The 19,298-nt window shown below is 41.4% G+C and overlaps 2 protein-coding genes across 4 annotated transcripts in view; both read right to left on the reverse strand.

The window, feature by feature from the left end:
• EXOC2 (exocyst complex component 2) overlaps positions 1–19,298 on the reverse strand; it is a 204,607-nt gene that overhangs the window by 167,842 nt on the left and 17,467 nt on the right. The window lies entirely within an intron of this gene.
• HUS1B (HUS1 checkpoint clamp component B) lies at positions 1,975–7,619 on the reverse strand. The gene has a single exon (XM_007973878.3). The coding sequence runs from the start codon at positions 5,987–5,989 to the stop codon at positions 5,138–5,140; it is 852 nt and encodes a 283-aa protein (XP_007972069.3). The 5' UTR covers positions 5,990–7,619; the 3' UTR covers positions 1,975–5,137.

Below are 19,298 nucleotides of genomic sequence, written 5' to 3' on the forward strand. Positions count from 1 at the left end.
TTATCTCAAACGTATTCATTATCATTCTGTCACGGTGATCTGTGATCATCTCTGTGTCACATTTGGTAATCCTGCATTATCTCAAACGTATTCATTATCACTCTGTCACGGTGATCTGTGATCATCTCTGTGTCACATTTGGTAATCCTGCATTATCTCAAATGCATTCATTATCATTCTGTCTGTCACGGTGATCTGTGATCATCTCTGTGTCACATTTGGTAATCCTGCATTATCTCAAACGTATTCATTATCACTCTGTCTGTCACGGTGATCTGTGATCATCTCTGTGTCACATTCTGGTAATCCTGCATTATCTCAAACGGATTCATTATCATTCTGTCTGTCACGGTGATCTGTGATCATGTCTGTGTCACATTTGGTAATCCTGCATTATCTCAAACGTATTCATTATCATTCTGTCTGTCACGGTGATCTGTGATCATCTCTGTGTCACATTTGGTAATCCTGCATTATCTCAAACGTATTCATTATCACTCTGTCTGTCACGGTGATCTGTGATCATCTCTGTGTCACATCTGGTAATCCTGCATTATCTCAAACGTATTCATTATCACTCTGTCTGTCACGGTGATCTGTGATCATCTCTGTGTCACATTTGGTAATGCTGCATTATCTCAAACGGATTCATTATCACTCTGTCTGTCACGGTGATCTGTGATCATCTCTGTGTCACATTTGGTAATCCTGCATTATCTCAAACGTATTCATTATCATTCTGTCTGTCACGGTGATCTGTGATCATCTCTGTGTCACATTTGGTAATCCTGCATTATCTCAAACGTATTCATTATCACTCTGTCTGTCACAGTGATCTGTGATCATCTCTGTGTCACATTCTGGTAATCCTGCATTATCTCAAACGGATTCATTATCATTCTGTCTGTCATGGTGATCTGTGATCATGTCTGTGTCACATTTGGTAATCCTGCATTATCTCAAACGTATTCATTATCATTCTGTCTGTCACGGTGATCTGTGATCATCTCTGTGTCACATTTGGTAATCCTGCATTATCTCAAATGCATTCATTATCACTCTGTCTGTCACGGTGATCTGTGATCATCTCTGTGTCACATTTGGTAATCCTGCATTATCTCAAACGTATTCATTATCACTCTGTCTGTCACGGTGATCTGTGATCATCTCTGTGTCACATCTGGTAATCCTGCATTATCTCAAACGTATTCATTATCACTCTGTCTGTCACGGTGATCTGTGATCATCTCTGTGTCACATTTGGTAATGCTGCATTATCTCAAACAGATTCATTATCACTCTGTCTGTCACGGTGATCTGTGATCATCTCTGTGTCACATTTGGTAATCCTGCATTATCTCAAACGTATTCATTATCATTCTGTCTGTCACGGTGATCTGTGATCATCTCTGTGTCACATTTGGTAATCCTGCATTATCTCAAACGTATTCATTATCACTCTGTCTGTCACAGTGATCTGTGATCATCTCTGTGTCACATTCTGGTAATCCTGCATTATCTCAAACGGATTCATTATCATTCTGTCTGTCATGGTGATCTGTGATCATGTCTGTGTCACATTTGGTAATCCTGCATTATCTCAAACGTATTCATTATCATTCTGTCTGTCACGGTGATCTGTGATCATCTCTGTGTCACATTTGGTAATCCTGCATTATCTCAAATGCATTCATTATCACTCTGTCTGTCACGGTGATCTGTGATCATCTCTGTGTCACATTTGGTAATCCTGCATTATCTCAAACGTATTCATTATCACTCTGTCTGTCACGGTGATCTGTGATCACCTCTGTGTCACATTTGGTAATCCTGCATCATCTCAAACGTATTCATTATCACTGTCTGTCACGGTGATCTGTGATCATCTCTGTGTCACATTTGGTAATCCTGCATTATCTCAAACGGATTCATTATCATTCTGTCTGTCACGGTGATCTGTGATCATCTCTGTGTCACATTTGGTAATCCTGCATCATCTCAAACGTATTCATTATCACTCTGTCTGTCATGGTGATCTGTGATCAGTGTTCTTTGATGTTACTACTCTAACTGTTTTGGGGCACCACAAACCAGGCTCATATGACAGAGGGAACTTAATTGATAAATGTGTGTGTGACTGCTCCACCAACCAGCATTCTCTCTCCCTCTCCTCAAGCCTCCCTATTCCCTGAGATATAACAATATTAAAGTAGGCCAATTCGTAACCCTACAATGGCCTCTAAGGGCTCAAGTGAAAGCAAGAGTTTCAAGTCTCTCACTTTAAATCAAAAGCTAGAAATAATTAAGCTTAGTAAGGAAGCCATGTCTAACGACCTGACAGCCTCAAGTCAGGCCTTCTTGTGGCAAACTATTAGCCAAGTTGTGAACGCAAAGGAAAAATTCTTGATAGAAATCAAAAGTTACTCCAGTGAACACATGAATAATAACAAACTGAAACAGCCTTATTGCTCATACGGAGAAATTATGAGTGATCTAAATTGAAGACAAACCAGCCACAACATTCCCTTAAGCCAAAACCTAACCCAGTGTAAAGCCCTAACTCTCTTCAATGCTATGAAGGCTTAGAGAAGCGAGGAAGCTGCAGAAGAAAAGGCTGTAGTTAGAGGATGGTTCATAAGGTTTACAAAAGAAGCTATTTCCAGAACATAAAAATGCAAGGTGAAGCAGCAAGTACTTATGCAGAAGCTGCCGCAAATTATCCAGAAGATCTAGCTATTATAAGATCACTGATGAAAATGGCTACACTCAATGACACATTTTCAATGAAGACAAACAGCTGGGAAGAAGATGCTATCTAGGACTTTCATAGCTAGAGAGGAGAAGTCAACACCTGGCTTCAAAGCTTCAAGGCCACGCTGACTCTCTTGTTAGGAGCTAATGTAGCTGGTGATTTTCAGTGGAAGCCAATGCTCACTTACCATTCTGAAAATCCTAGGGCCCTTAAGAATTATGATAAATCTATTCTGACTGTGTTCTATCAATAGAACAACAGAGCCTAGATGACAGCACATCTGTTTACAGCACATGGTTTAGTGAATAATTTAAGACCACTGTTGAAACCTGATCCTCAGAAAAAAAGATTTCTTTCAGAATATTACTGCTCATTGACAATGCACTTGCTCACTCAAGAGTTCTGGTGGAGACACAAAAGGAGATGAATGTTTTCATGACTGCTAACACAATCTCCATTCCACAGTCCACGGATCAAGGAGTAATTTCATCTTGCAAGTCTTATTATTTCAGAAATAAATTTTGTACGTTTATAGCTGCCATGGATACCGATTCTCTAATGGATCTTGGCAAAGTAAATGGAAAACCTTCTGGAAAGGATTCATCATTCTAGATGGCATTAAGAACACTGATGATTCATGGGAGGAGGTCAAAATATCAACATTAACAGGAATGTGAAGATTCCTGAAGATGATTCCAACCATCACGGATGACTTTAAGGAGTTCAAGACTTTGGTGGAGGATGTCACCTTTGGTGGAGGATGTCACTGCAAGTGTGATGGAAGTAGCGGGAGAACTAGAATTAGAAGTGGAGGTTGGGCATGGTGGCTCACACCTATAATCCTAGCACTATGGAAGGCCAAGGTGGGAGGATCGCTTGAGGACAGAAGTTCAAAACCAGCCTGGTCAACATAGTGAGACTCCCTTTCTACAAAAAAAAAAATTAAAAAGTTAGCTGGGCATGGTGGCATGCACCTATAGTCCCAGCTATGAGGGAGACTGTGGAAGGAGGATTGTTTGAGCTCAGAAGTTTGAAGCTGTAGTGAGCCATGATTGTGCCACTGCATTCCAGCCTGGGTGACAGAGTAAGACCCTGATTTAAAAAAAAAAAAAAGAAAAAAAAAGTAGAGCCTTAAGGAATTGCTACACTCTTAAGATAAAACAAACAGATGAAGAGTTGCTTCTTATAGATAAGCAAAGAAAGTGATTTTTTTTGAGATGGAATCTACTCCTGGTGAAGATACTGTGAATACTGTTGAAATAACAACTAAAGATTTAGTACAATGTATAAACTTGGTTGATAAACCAGTAGCAGGGTTTGAGAGGACTATTTTGAAAGAAGTTCTACTGTGGACAAAATACCCAAAGCATCCCATGCTAAAGAGAAATCTTTCACAAAAGTCAATCGATCCAGCAAGTTCACTACCTTATTTTAAAAAACTGCCACAGCTACCTGAGCTTTCAACCACCACCACTAGAATCGGTCAGCAGCTATCAAGAGGGAGATAAAGACCTCCCACCAGCAAAAAGATTATGACTTGCTGAGGGCTCAGATGATGAGTAGCATTTTTTACCAATGAAGTATTTTAAAATTAAGATGTGTACATTTTTTAGATATAGTACTATTGTACTCTCAACAGACTACAGTATAATACAAACATAATGTTTACATGTACTGAAAATCCAAAAACTCATCTGTCTTTATTGCAATATTTGCTTTTTGCAGTGGTCTGGAACCAAACTTGGAATATCTCTGAGATATGCCTATATTTCCTTGATTCCTAATGTGAATATGATACATGTGAAAAATGAATCTAATAAATAAGCAATTCAAACTATGTGGATAATAAATCTCAAAACCATGTATACTGATACGTTCTTTGATATATCCTATGACAAAATACAGCTTAACAAAGAATATGTAATGCGCACACACGCTAAATACCTTTCATCTTGCAGATACATTCAGCTCTCTACATAAGAAATACCCTCGGAAAACATTCATGCGTATTTTAAAACGAGAACTTTCCGGCTTTACACAGCAGCATTTTATAATAAAATACTGATGCAATTGTTTCAGGATTCAAAAATATTTATTTCATTACAACCCTGTTTTTCCCCCCGAAAAAAAGAGTTGAAGAATAATTTTCTTGTTAGAATCTTAAGCAGGAAAAAAACTGACAAACCCAACAAACAAAAACATAAACTACCCAACTGTTATATCAATGCTTTAATATAAATTTTGCAAAGGAGGAAGGGCTCCACAAAATATACGCCCTGTGTAAGTCAGAGAAGGTGCAAACTTTCAACCCAATTAACTCAGGGTCTGTTTCAGTTTTGAAAAGATCGTAAGCTTAAAAAAAAGAAATCTACGCTGGCTGAACTTTTACAAAGCAGGAATGAAATACTGGAGAGACACATCTTCTTGAACCAAAACAAGCTGAAGAAGACTATTGTCCCAAATATTGCATAAGGCCATCGTGGGATTTATTTGCTGTCCCTCCAAAAACTGCAGGAGCTTCCGATTATCCACCCGCACTTGCGCCATGCTCTCCAGGTCTCCGTGTGGAGGCACGCCAGCCGGCTCCGGAGGGTTTCCAAGATTTTTAAAGTAACTTTTAATGGACACCACCTCCGTCTCTATGCTCAGGGTCATCCTGCCCCTGCGGTTTGCTTCCACCAGCACGTGATCGCCCACGTTCGCCATCCTCTCCACGATGCTCCTCAGCGTCCTCCAGCGCGGCAGGTAGATGCTCGCGTCGGCGGCGCGCAGGCTGGGCGGCGGGCAGCCTCGCCACGCCCTCCGGGGAAGCACCTGCACGGGCAGATCGTGCACCACGCTGCGAGCGCGGCCCAGGGACGAGGCCAGCGCCACCGCCACCGTGAGGCAGGGGCGGCGCCTGTGGGTCAGCTGCAGCTTCAGGGAGGACGCGCCCGCGGCGCTTCTGGCCGCCCTGCACAGGTGCTCCGCCGTCAGCTCCAGGTGGATCTCATCGAGGTCTTCCGAGACACCTTCCATGCGGAACTGCTGGAAGGCCCCCCGCCGCACCTCGCACCACAGCCCGGCCTCGCACCACAGCCCGGCCTCACGGAGGCCGCGGAAGCCCGCGGGGCCGAAGCACAGGCTGTCAGGGCGCACGCGGAGCACGCAGACCTTCGCCAGCCTCGCGACGGTGCAGCTGACGTGGATGAACAGCTCTAGACGGCCCTTGCCGGTGATCTTGGCGCGAAACTTCATGGCGCCACAGCGAAGGCAGCTCCGGGCCTCTGAGGGGGATGCCGCGTGCCACAAGTCCTTCCGGTCCGCCGGGGTCCCCGGTGCCGCCCTCCCCCCGGGCCCGAGCAGGGCAGGCACTCGGGTTCCGGGCTCTGTTCTGGCTTCCGCAGCCCCAGGCCTGGAGCCACGGCAGGGCGCGCCCACGCCTTTCTCACCTGCCCTCCAGCCCTCTCACAAAACGCTTCCGTTTCCGCTTCGGTTATGAGAAGAGCAGGCATTCCACTGCTGACACTCCTCAGTATTCTCACCACTATGAAGACAAAGTCATCACTCAGATAAATAACCACTTTTGATCTCTATGGCATACACACTGACACCATCTTCAATCGTACATGAAGATACAGTTCCACGGGTCTTACGAAATTATAGCATACTAGGCACACATTTTACAACCTCGTCTTCACACGTAAAATATGTAACAGGCATCTCTCCATGTTGGTGAAACAAATCTACATCATTTTCATGGCTGCTCAGTTTTCCAATGTATAGAGTTAGAACACAAGTGACATTGAGATGATTTCCAATTTTTTGCTATTATGAACACAATGAATATTTTTGTACAAAATAGTTTTGCCCATTTACCCAAGTATTTCCTTGAATTGTTAAATTCAGAAGTGAAGTGCTGGTCAATGAATGCACTTTTAAAATCCTAGTAAATATTCTCAAACTGGTCTGCAGAAAGCTGCGTGAACACACTAGCCCACCAGCAACACTGGGTATTAGCAATCTGTTTCATCTGTAGCACTCTGGAAGGCAAAAAAAAAAAAAAAAAAAAAAAGAAATTCAACTTGCACTGTGTGTGAATTCCATTTTATGGCCTTCACATCTTTTTATTGAGTTTATTTTTCTTGATTTCAAGATATCTAGCAAGAACATTAACCCTCTGTCCATTACATGTACTGTAAATATCTTCCCCAGTTTATCATGTGACTTTTCACACTGTTTTTGGTACTCTTTGCTCTTGGGAAATATTGAATCTTTTTTTATATCAAACCTATTGACCTTTTCTCTACTACTTCTAGGGTCATGCTTTCAAAGTCCTGTTTCTGGTACTTTAATGTTATCTGTTTTTATGACTTAGTTGTTTGACTCAGTTGAAATCTTGTAGTACCGAATACCTAGCTGATACACACAATTCACTAAACAATCCACTTCTCCACTAATCTGAAATGTCAATTTTATTTTAGACAAAAAATTCTCATTTTTGCCTCAATGTTTCCTGGCCCTCTCTATATTTTCTCCCACTGCCCTATCTTGCACCTGTACCAGTGATTTAATTTCCATATTATATTTCAATATCGAATAGGACAATCTTTCAGAACTTCTCTCATTCTCTCACAGATACTGCTCCAGATGAACTTCAAAATATTTTGTCAGAGTCTAAAAATAATCTTCCTGGAATTTTACTGGGAATTATCACCACCCTGATATAGTACATACTTACACTTCTTTGTTTGCTATCTAGCTCTAACCACAATTATGTAACTTAGAGGAGTTCTTATTTGTTCCATATACCACTGGACAGCCAGCATTTAGAACAGTATCTGCCATGCAACTGGTGTTCAACACAAATTTTTACATGAATGTATGAAATGCATAAATTGCAAAGTAATTTCAGGATATTTTGTATATATATATATATATATATATTTTTTTTTTTTTTTGAGACAAAGTCTCACTCTCATCGCCCAGGCTAGAGTGCAATGATGAGATCTCAGCTCACTGCAACCTCTGCCTCCCGGGTTCAACCGATTCTCTTGCCTCAGCCTCCTGAGTAGCTGGGATTACAGGTGCCTGCCACCACGCCCAGCTAATTTTTGTATTTTTAGTAAAGACGAGGTTTTATCATGCTGGCCAGGCTGGTCTCCAACTCCCGATCTCAAGTGATCTGCCCGCCTTGGCCTCTCAAAGTGCTGGGATTACAGATGTGTGCCACCGCGCCTAGCCAGGATATTTAAAATATTTACATTAAATCCTCCCACTTATTCAAACCATTTTTTTGACTGTCAATGAATTATTCAGTTCTGTTCTTGGGGAGTTCACATAATATATAGTATCTTGAAGTCAGTCAAGTCACTGAGCTCTCCTGAAATAATTTTTCAATTGATCTTTTATGTTTCTTATGTAGAAAATCTTACTATCTTCATGTACTATAATTATGGCTTTTACTCTTCAAGGTTTATGTCATTTATTTAACTGACATTGTGTTTGATGTAATTTTCAAAACACTGCTGAATAACAGTGGTACTAGCAAGCATCTCTGTCTTATTTGTAACTAATGAGGAATCCTCTAGAGCAGTGTTTCCCAAATTGTCATGAGTGCCCCCAAGAGTCTTTTTAGGTTTTTTTCCTAATTGCCCTCCATGAAATTTTAGTAATAATACCATTAATATAATACATATCTGTATTATATACTATATGTATATCTTTATGTCAAGATTTTGTCCCCTCAAGAATTATTCCTCCTGTTGATAATCCATGCTTTAACATTTCACCATTAACATGATGTTTGCTATTAATACTTTATTATGTACACAAAGTATTTATCTAGTCTTAATTTCTTGGGGTTCTACTTTTTAAATTAGGAATGGATATTAAATTTTATCAAATAGTTTTTCATCATCCTTCAAGATAATTTTTCACCTAATATAGCAAATTAAAGTAATAGATTTCCAATTACTGAATTACTCTATAATCTAGGAATAAACAGTACTTGGTTCCATGTTCTAGTCCTTTAAACACTCCTGGATTTGATTTGCTAACATTTTATTTAGGAGTTCTACATCTTTAATTTTACTTGTAATTGGTCTAGAATTATCTTCTCTTGTACTATTAATTTGCTTTTGGTATCCAGACACATTCAACATTTCAATATTATTGGGCAGTTCTATATCCACAGCAGCTCTGTTTCACTTACAGAAAGAACGTGAAGTTTCCCATACTTGTCACCTTATAGTAGCTTAAATAGCATAGGAATAATCTATTCCTTGTAGGTTTCCTATAAGTAGCTTCTAAAACCATCTATTTCTAGTGCCTTGCTGGGTATGAGTATTTGGGAATTTCTTTCATGCTTCTATGTCCGTATGTCTTAAGACAATTTTACTGTATTGTGAGAAAGTCAGAAATGTCATTTTGATTTTCAAATTTAATATGCTTTTATATGTAAAAATCTATTTTCTCAGAGTTAGATGTGCCAATCAATGACTGTTTTACTAATTTTTATAGTCTTTGATGTAAGTTGTCAATTCTATTTTCTTTTTTCAGAAGAAAATTCATGATCAAATTTCATCACTTTCCACTTCAGTATTAACTCCTTTTTGCATTTTGCTATTTCCTTCCTACCTTTCTGGACTGAACACTTAGTCCATTTGTTTTCATTCTCTTTGCCTAATAACATTTAGAGCCACTATTTTTCCTACGTGTAGCTTTGATCATATAGCGTTATTAAATAAAATTATGAAAAGCCACTGATTTGAACTGAGTTGCTGCACTACACCCAACAGAGCAACTCAAAATGGAGTCACTCATGCTAGGTTTCCAAATCACAAACCAAAATCTAAACTGTTTACCTGTAATATCTGACCTTGCAGGAAATCTTGAAGAATGCACTAAAGTTTCTTTTGTCGAATCTCTTTATATACTTATTTAGTGAGCTTCCCTGATGCACATTTTAGATCAAGAGTCAGGAAATGGATTTAGGGGGACAGATTATTGTGTCAACAGGAGGCAGGACTAGATCGCAGGTCCAAACAGAGCAGCATGGGAAGGCTCGCATTGTGAATTTTAGCCCCAGATTGACTGCAAGAACAGTACCAGTAATCTCAGACCCTCTGAAGGAAGTAAACTGCTCTTGCAGGACCCAGAAGACAATCCAAATACTGTGACTGCCCCAGCTGTGGAAGTGGGAAAGGGAGACCTTCCTCTCCCGAACACACACTCCCACTGGAGACGCTGAAGGTCTGTGTGTGGAGAAGTTTCCGACTTTCCCTGGAGCTGAGTCAATGTGGAGAGGCGAGTGAAATACAGGGGTAGAGGAAGCAGCAGAAAGGCCCTGGGAGCTCACTGTGTCCCCTTGCAGGTCATTCCTGCCTGGCACCACAGGGATTCATCTGGAAGGTGGCCTGAGGAGCAGGGGGTGCAACTCCACAGGGAGAAGGAAATCTCTAACTGAACTTTGTAACAATCTGAACAGTGAGAAGCCTCCTGGCCAGAACTTGGGAGAGGACGCAAATCCGCAAATCCGGTGTGCAGACTCCACAGGCAGGGAGAGAACCCAGCCTTTTTAGTTCACAGCTGGGAGGCAGGTAGCCTGGGGCATATTTTTAAGCCCATCTTGCCACTCGGGGCTGTTGTGGGGGGGCATGGTGGTTGTGAGACGGGCCCTTCAGTTTTGTGTGGGAACTGGGTGAGGCCTGTGACTGCAGGCTTTCTCCCACTTCACTGACAACCTGCATGACTCAGCAGAGACAGCCATAATACCCCTAGGTACACAACTCCACCCCCATCCCCCAAGACTCACCCATCCCCACCCCCCACCCCTTCCCCCCACGACCTGATTGTCCTTCCCTACCCAACCTGGTAGCCCAAGACAAAGGACACACAACCTTGGGAGTTCTAGGGCCCCACCCACCACCTGTCCCTCTCTACACTACTACAGCTGAAAAGCACCACCTGGCAGAAGGCCAACCAGCACAAAAATAGAGCATTAAACCACCAAAGCTAAGGACCCTCCTCATGCAGTCCACTGCACCTTCTGCCACCTCCACTGGAACAAGCGCTGATATTCACGGCTGAGAGACCATAGATGGTTCACATCACAGGACTCTGTGCAGGCAACCCCCAGTACCAGTGCAGAGCCAGGCAGACTCGCTAGGTGGCTAGACCCGGAAGAGAGACAGCAATCATGCAGTTCGGCTCACAGGAAGCCACATCCACAGGAAAAGGGGGAGAGTACTACATCAAGGGAACACTTTGTGGGACAAAAGAATCTGAACAGCAGCCTTCAGCCCTAGACTTTCCTTCTGACGAAGGCTACCCAAATGAGAAGGAACCAGAAAACCAACCCTGGTAATATGACAAAACAAGTCTCTTTAGCATCCCCGCAAAATCGCACTAGTTCACCAGCAATGGATCCAAACCATGAAGAAATCCCTGATTTACCTGAAAAAAAATTCAGAAGGTTATTAAGCTAATCAAGGAGGGATCAGGGAAAGGCAGAGCCAACGCAAATAAATCAAATAAATACAAAAAGTGAAGGGAAAAATATTCAAGGAAATAGATAGCTTAAATAAAAAACAATCAAAAATTCAGGAAACTTTGGACACATTTTTAGAAATGTAAAATGCTCTGGAAAGTCTCAGCAATAGAATCGAACAAGCAGAAGGAAGAAATTCAGAGCTCGAAGGTCTACAAATTAACCAATCGAACAATGACAAAGTAAAAAGAAGAAAATATGAACAAAGTCTCCAAGGAGTCTGGGGTTATGTTAAATGACCAAACCTAATAATCAGTATTCCTGAAGACGACAATTCTAAAAGCTTGGAAAAAAAACTTCCTCAGTCCTGCTGGAGACTCACACATCCAAATACAAGAAGCACAAAGAACACCCAGGAAATTCACTGCAAAAAGATCATCACCTAGGCACACTGTCATCGGGTTATACCCAGTTCTGACTAAGGAAAGAGCTAAGACTAAGAGCTGTGAGACAGAAGCACCAAGTAATCTACAAAGGAAAACCTATCAGAATAACAGCAGATTTCTCAGCAGAAACCCTACAAGCTAGAAGGGATTGAGGTCCTATCTTCAGCGCCCTCAAACAGAACAATTATCAACCAAGAATTCTGTATCCACTGAAACTATGCATCACATATGAAGGAAAGATACAGTCTTTCAGACAAACATGCTGAGAGAATTCGCCATTACCAAGCCAGCACTACAAGAACTGCTAAAAGGAGCTCTAACTCTCGAAACAAATTCTGGAAACACAACAAAACAGAACCTCTTTAAAGCATAAATCACACAGGACCTATAACAAAAATACACGTTACAAAGCAAAAACAAACAAAAAAACAAAAAAAACACAAAGTACACAGGCAACAGCATGATGAATGCAACAGTACCTCACATTTCAATATTAACATCGAGTGTAAATGGCCTAAATGCTCCACTTAAAAGATACCGAACCACACAATGGATAAGACTCACCAACCAATGATCTACTGCCTTCAGGAGACTCAGCTAACACACAAGGACTCACATAAAGTAAAGGGGTGGAAAAAGGCATTTCATGCAAATGGACACCAGAAGCCAGCAGGGGTAGCTATTCTTGTATCAGACAAAACAAACTTTAAAGCAACAGCAGTTAAAAGAGACAAAGGGGGAATTACGTAATGGTAAAAGGCCTTATTCAACAGGAAAATATCACAATCCTAAACATATATGCACCTAAAACTGGAGTTCCCAAATTTATAAAACAATTACTAATAGACCTAAGCAATGAGACAGACAGAAACACAATAATAGTGGGGACTTCAATACTTCAATACAGCACTAGACTGGTCATCAAGACAGAAAGTTAACAGAAACAATGGATTTAAATGATACCTTGGAACAAATGGACTTAACAGATATATACAAAACACTTCATCCAACAACTGCAAAATACGTATTCTAATCAGCAGCACACGGAACCTTCTCCATGATAGATTATATGATAGGCCATAAAATGAGCCTCAATAAATTTAAGAAAATTGAAATTATATCAAGCACTCTCTCAGACCACAGTGGAATAAAACTGGGAATCAACTCCAAACGGAACCTTCAAAACCATGCAAATACATGGAAATTAAATAACCTGCTCCTGAATGAGCATTGGGTAAAAAACAAGCTGTCTATTATAATTTTGGAAAATTTTCAGGCATTAATGCTTTCAGTCATTCCCAGGAAGAGACTCAGCCATGCTGTGCCTCCATCACGTCTCCCCTACAGTCCCCTCATTGTTTCCCACGCTCTCTTCTGGGTGACGCATGATTGCTCCCTCTGTTGGCCTCCAGCATTCCAGAACTTAATTCCTCTGCCCTACCTTTTCAGGTGAAAGAAGTGCTCTTCTCATTGCCTGTATAGCCCTGTGCTCACTGCTGAAATCTGCATTCTGCTGTCATCCTCAGCATCAGGTCTCTCAACACCCATCCCACCTGCTCCTTAGCCAACTAACTTCCACCATTCACTCATTCAGTCATCACTTTCTGTAGGAAGCTACACCTTCCCTCACCTCACTCCCCACCAACCTAACCTCCCTCAGCCCCAGGCTGGATTAATCGCACCCCCTCTATACTAATCTCTACCATTCAACCAGTAAAAGTAGAGATAAGAGTGGTCTCTTGGGATCTACAAGTAATCGGTCCTGGGACATTCTGTGGTTACCAAAATCTGGGGATTCTCAGGTTCCGTACATAAAATTGCATAGTATTTGCATATAACCCACGCGCATTCACCAGCATACTCTAGATTACTAATCACCTCTAGATCACTTATAATACATAATACAACGTAAATTGTTATCAAACTGTACTGTTTTTGTTATTTTTTATTGCTGCATTGTTTTTTTCTGAATATTTTCCATCCGTGGTTGGTTGAATCTGTCCATGTAGAACCCATGGATATGGAGAGCTCACTGTATTTCTTTGTTACCTACGTGGTGCGAGGCACATGAAGGTGCTGAATAAATGCTTAGGAATGAACCTCTAACTGGTATGTCTGCTCCTCAAGGACAAGTATTACCACCTGCAACTGTCTGCATCCCGCACCTGTCTGCATCCCGCACCCGGCTGATCTCCCGCACCCGGCTGATCTCCCGCACCCGGCTGATCTCCCGCACCATGTCCTTGGACTCCAGGGAGCTCAGGATCTTCCTGCTTCATGTGAAATGCAGCAAGCACAGCTTGAACCCCCCACATTCCAGCTACATGCCAGATCTTTCCAGCCAACCTGAACACAGGTGTCTGTGGAGGAAGATAAGGAACCTCCTGTGGTCCCCTGCCAGCCCTGAACGTTGCTAGAGGCAATGGCTGAGGTTGTACATTCTGGCAAATTCTGCTGGTCCTAACCAAAGCTTCCCAGTATGAAGGGAGTCTCCTTTGGAGGACACACCCTAGGAACAGCTGATTCTGTCTGGGGTTCCACCACTGCTGCTAGTGCTGTGGGTGGAGCGGAGGCCACAAGGCCATGCTGGAGGCTGTGCGGGGCCGGTCTTCATCTCAAGGGGAGGCAGAGGACTGGCAGGCACTTTGACTGTTCTGCTGGTCTTTCAACCTGACTCCTGATCCTCCTCAAGCCACTGACTTTCTGTTAGAGGAAAAAGAAAATGTGGGAAGAGCAGGCTCGCTGCTTCGGGCTGGCAGAGACCCTAGGCTCTACCTGGAAGGATGGAGAAGGACTGCAACAGCTGGTGGGATCAGCTAAGGAAAGGACTTCACAGTGATGGTGTGGCCCTCCAGCTGACGTGTCCGGTAGCCCATTAATGAGTCCAGAATTTCCCTTACATGTAGCCCAAGGACAGCATTAACTCAGTGTGCCAGGGGCCCTTGGAGTCAGGGAGTGGCTGGATGTAGTTTCAGTTCCTCTTCATAGCCCACATTTACCCATGGGTCCCTCATGATTTCCTCTGAAGTGCCTCTCTTACTGGGGTTTGGGAGCAGGAATTTCTTTAGGTGTTCATATTCCATAGACATGTAAAGGGAATGTGGTATATACCTGCTTTGGAAGCTCTGCAATAGTTCTGTCCATTGTAAGACAGAAACCTGATGACCACCGACCACTGCATAGAGAGTGACTCCCAGGCTGCCCACATCCACCGCAGAGCCATCGTACTTTTGCATATGTTGCTTACAAGAGTTCCCGGACAGTGTAAGAAGCACTGACACAGAAGTTATCTACCCTGTTGCCAAAGGTGAGCTCGTCGTTAAAGCCAAAGTCTGCAAACGTGAAGTTCGGTTCAGCGTCCACACAAGCAGGTTCTTTGGCTGTATGTCCCTGTGCAGGATCCCCTCTGGGGGCAGTACTATCTGTTGGATTCTGCCTTGGGCTAAAAACTTAGGCAGAGCCAGGGACTAAAACAGGTGCTTGGCATTTTACAATAATGACTCCTACTGAGGTCACAGCAAGAAATGGACCAATCACAGCTGAGGATAATCCACTGTGGTTTTCTCATTTTTGGTCTGAAGAACTCTTTTTTAATTTAAAAAAAAAAGGCAGGGAGGAGGACTTCAAAGGGCTTTCTGTTCACACAGGTGAAAGTGATCAATACTTTTCAATGTGGCAAATTAAATCCATAGAATGCTTCCCTCCAGTCTGAAAATCTGTCATTTTGACTTTTAAAAACTCATAGTGTCCACACTGAAAATCTTCCTTTTCTCTTTAATCTCCGAACGATTGGTCTCAAAATGATGCCACAACTTGCATCACATAAGAAAATGTTCTGTTGCATAAGACACAATAAGGTAACTATTAACATCTATAGAGCTGAGGGTAAGACACATTTTCATTTCTTATTTAGAGTTTTGCCAAGTCTCTGGAATAAATTCCTCTTTTCCATGAGCCAGGGAACTTGCTATGTCCATTGGGGTATCTTTAAATGTAGAAGTTGCAACTGTAGGTCAAGAAAGTAAGTCTTTTTCAGCCAGGCACAGTGGTGCACACCTGTAGTCCCAGCTACTTAGGAGGCTGAGGCAGAAGGACCACCTGAGCCCAGGAGTTCAAGACCAGCCTAGGTAACATCACGAGACTCCATCTCAAAAAAAAAAAAAAAAAAAAAATTAAGCCTGGGCACGGTGGCTCATGCCTGTAATCCTAACACTTTGCGAGGCCAAGACAGGCAGATCACTTGAGGTCAGGAGTAGAGACCAGTCTGGCCAACATGGCGAAATCCCGTCTCTACTAAAAGTACAAAAACTAGCCAGGCGTGGTGATGCACTCCTGTAATCCCAGCTACTCGGGAGGCTGAGGCAGGAGAATCACTTGAACCTGGGAGGTGGAGGTTGCAGTGAGCCGAGTCTGGGTGACAGAGGGAGGCTGTCTCAAAACAACAACAACAACAACAACAAACACCATTTGTTTTTTAAGCCAACAATTCATTACATTCCACATCCATATCATTCAGCATCAATGGGGGGTGTAGGTGCTAGGCACGGTGCCAGGTGCCAGGACCTGAGGGGAAGGAACCCAGAAGCCACTTCATTTATTCCTTCTCTAAAACTCATCCTTGAATTTTTCACATTCAAGTATTTGACCTATATAATTTTGCTTCTCTCTAAAGAACAAGTTTTAACATTTTAACTTCTTTTAATAGTTAAGGCAAATCTAATGGCAATAAATCTCCTCAATTTTGTCTGGAAAAATGTTTATTTCTCCTTCATGTTTGAAGGATAATTTCACTGGATGAGGAATTCTATGTAGGTGGGTCTTTTTTCCTTACTTGCTTGCATGGTTGCTGAAAAAAAATCTGATGTAATTTCCATTCTTGTCTCTCTTTATGTAAGGTGTCCATTTCATCCCTAACCCCAGCTTCCTTCAGTATCCTTCAGTATTTTGTTTTTTATTTTTCTACAGTTTGAATACAATATGCTAAGTGTAGATTTTTTTATTTTATTTATTTATTTATTTATTGGTACTTTCTTGCCTACTGTTCTCTGAGCTTTCCAGATCTGGGACTATCATTAATTACGAAAAACTCTCAGCCATTATTATGGCAAATATTTCTTCTGTTCTTTTCTTCCTTCCCCTTCTTGGTTCCCACTACACATATATTATACTTTGTGTAACTGTCCCACAATTATTGGATGTTCCATTCCATTTTCTTCAACCTTTTTTCTCTATTATAGTTTCTGAAGACTCTACTGACATTTCTTCCAGTTCACTGATTCTTTCCTCAGCCATGTCTGGTCTACTGATGTGCCCATCAAAGGCACTCTTCTCTTCCATGAGTTATTTCTACCATTTCTTTTCTATTCCTTCTTCAAGTTTCCATCTCTCTATTCACATTACTGATCTGCTGCGTGTTATCCACTTTTCCCATCAGGGCCCTCTGCACATAATCACAGCCGTTTTAAATTACTGGTTTGATCATCCTAACGTCCTCACCACACCTCAATCTGGTTCTAATGCTCGCTCTGTTTCTTCAAAATGTGGTTGTTGTCTTTAGTTTTTGCCTTGTCATTTTTTGAAAGCTGGATATGCTGTATTGGTTAAAGCAACTCAATACTGGTTTCCCACAGAAATTTTCATCCCAACTAAGAAGTTGGGATGCTCTGTATCTGCCTGTTGTCTCTCTTATTTGGGGGACAGTAGTTTATTCTGTGACCTTAATTTTCTGATGGACATAAGAAAAGTGGGTGATTTTCAGTTTGTTTAGCTTTTTCCTTATTGTGAGGATTAGAGTGGTGACCTCCAAGCTCCTTACGTCTCAGACCAGAAACTGCAAGAGTTTTGTTTTCAGTATTTACATAAGTTGCATTCTTATAAAATTAAAGTACATTTTACAATTTACTAAGAGCTTTAGTGTATGTGATCTAAATGATAAGGTAAATTTCATTAAGTTTGTAGACTCTGTTTTAAAATTCACGACCGGGCGCGGTGGCTCACCCCTGTAATCCCAGCACTTTGGGGGGCCAAGGCAGGCAGATCACTTGAGGTCAGTAGTTTAAGACCAGCCTGGCCAACATGGTGAAAACCATCTGTACTAAAAATACAAAAAAATTAGCCGGGCGTGGTGGCGGGCGCCTGTGATACCAGCTACTCAGGAGGCTGAGGTAGGAGAATCACTTGAATCTGGGAGGCAGAGGTTGCAGTGAGGCAAGATTGTGCCACTGCACTCCAGCCTGGGTGACAAAAGTGAGACTCTATCTCAAAAAAAATTCACATTTATCAAAGAGAAAAGATAACAATACAATTGTCTTTTATTTGCACTGGTTAGTGTTCCATTAAATTAGTACCACTGAAGCCTCAACAGTATTTGGCTCAGAAGTTAAGCCATGAAACTGCAGCAGTCATATTTTATTTATTCAGAAATATAAAGTGCACTTTTTAAACTATCTGGAAATAGAAAAGATCTCTATTTCTTGGAATAACAGATTCCTTAGGGTGAGGAGGAGCAAAAACTTTTCTAATAGTACAGATATTTTGAGATCTATGTTTTCAAAAGTACAGCATAATGCACCAAGGCCTCATTTACTAGACGCCACCAGTAACGAGGGGTTCTGCCTTGAGGAAATCTCCAAACAAATCAGACTTACACTTCAAAACTCAAAAAACATATATAAATTTTTACTATGTTGGCAGGGATCTTTCTCATCTGTATTTGCTTTCCCAATATGAAACACAACTGAACTTGAAAATATGATAATTAAAAAGTATGAAATATTGCAAGAAATACCAAAATGTGACACAGAGACATGAAGTGGGCACACGCTGTTGGAAAAATGATGCTGAGACACTTGCTTAAATACAGGGTTACCACAAACTTCATTTTGTTTTTTTTAAAACAAGCATTATCTGTGAAATGCAGTATCTACAAGGCACAATAAGGCAAACTGCAATCAAGCGAGGTGTGACTGCAAACTCCCCAAACTCCTCATAATCCAAAAATGAGAAACTGAGAACTACCAACACATTTAATCAAATTTTATATTACTATGCTTGGTTCAAAGAACAACAGAACAAACTCTGAGCTAGAAATTAAGCGAAAATACCAAATTGATCATAATTCACATGCAATTAGCCAAATTTGAATCATTATACCAAAATAGATAAGGCCAAAATGAGTTTTTTATTGCCATGATAATTACAGAACAAGTGGTTCCAAATGAATGATAAAGACTGCTGACATGATTGCTTCCTTTCCCTCAATAATTCTATAAAAAAATAATAAAGACAGAATTTGCTGAGCCTTGGAAATGACTTATTTATTTATTCTTTTAGCTAGCTAGCCTTTGGGTCATGTTTCCTCAAAAAAGTTCACGTACTCGGTTAAAAAAAAATTACCTTGTACTAAATATGAACTGTGAACACTTATCAAAGCCTTGCAGTAATAATGAGGGTAAGCTATAGTGGAAAAAAGGAAAATGTGCAAAACACAAAAATTTCAAAAACTGCTGGGAGAAATGAGTAAGCTGCTGTAAAGGCTTCTCTCATACTCTTACCAGATCAAATTCATGCCTCTTCTCCTTGGCAATGAGAAGCTACCATACCGATCTCTTCTCCTCTCTGCTGCCAACTC

This window comes from Chlorocebus sabaeus, chromosome 17 (genome assembly GCF_047675955.1).
Source record: "Chlorocebus sabaeus isolate Y175 chromosome 17, mChlSab1.0.hap1, whole genome shotgun sequence".
NCBI lineage: Eukaryota > Metazoa > Chordata > Mammalia > Primates > Cercopithecidae > Chlorocebus > Chlorocebus sabaeus.

Bases quoted from the DNA above. Each gene is read 5' to 3' on its own strand.
- HUS1B (XM_007973878.3), bottom strand. From the start codon at position 5,989: ATGAAGTTTCGCGCCAAGATCACCGGCAAGGGCCGTCTAGAGCTGTTC.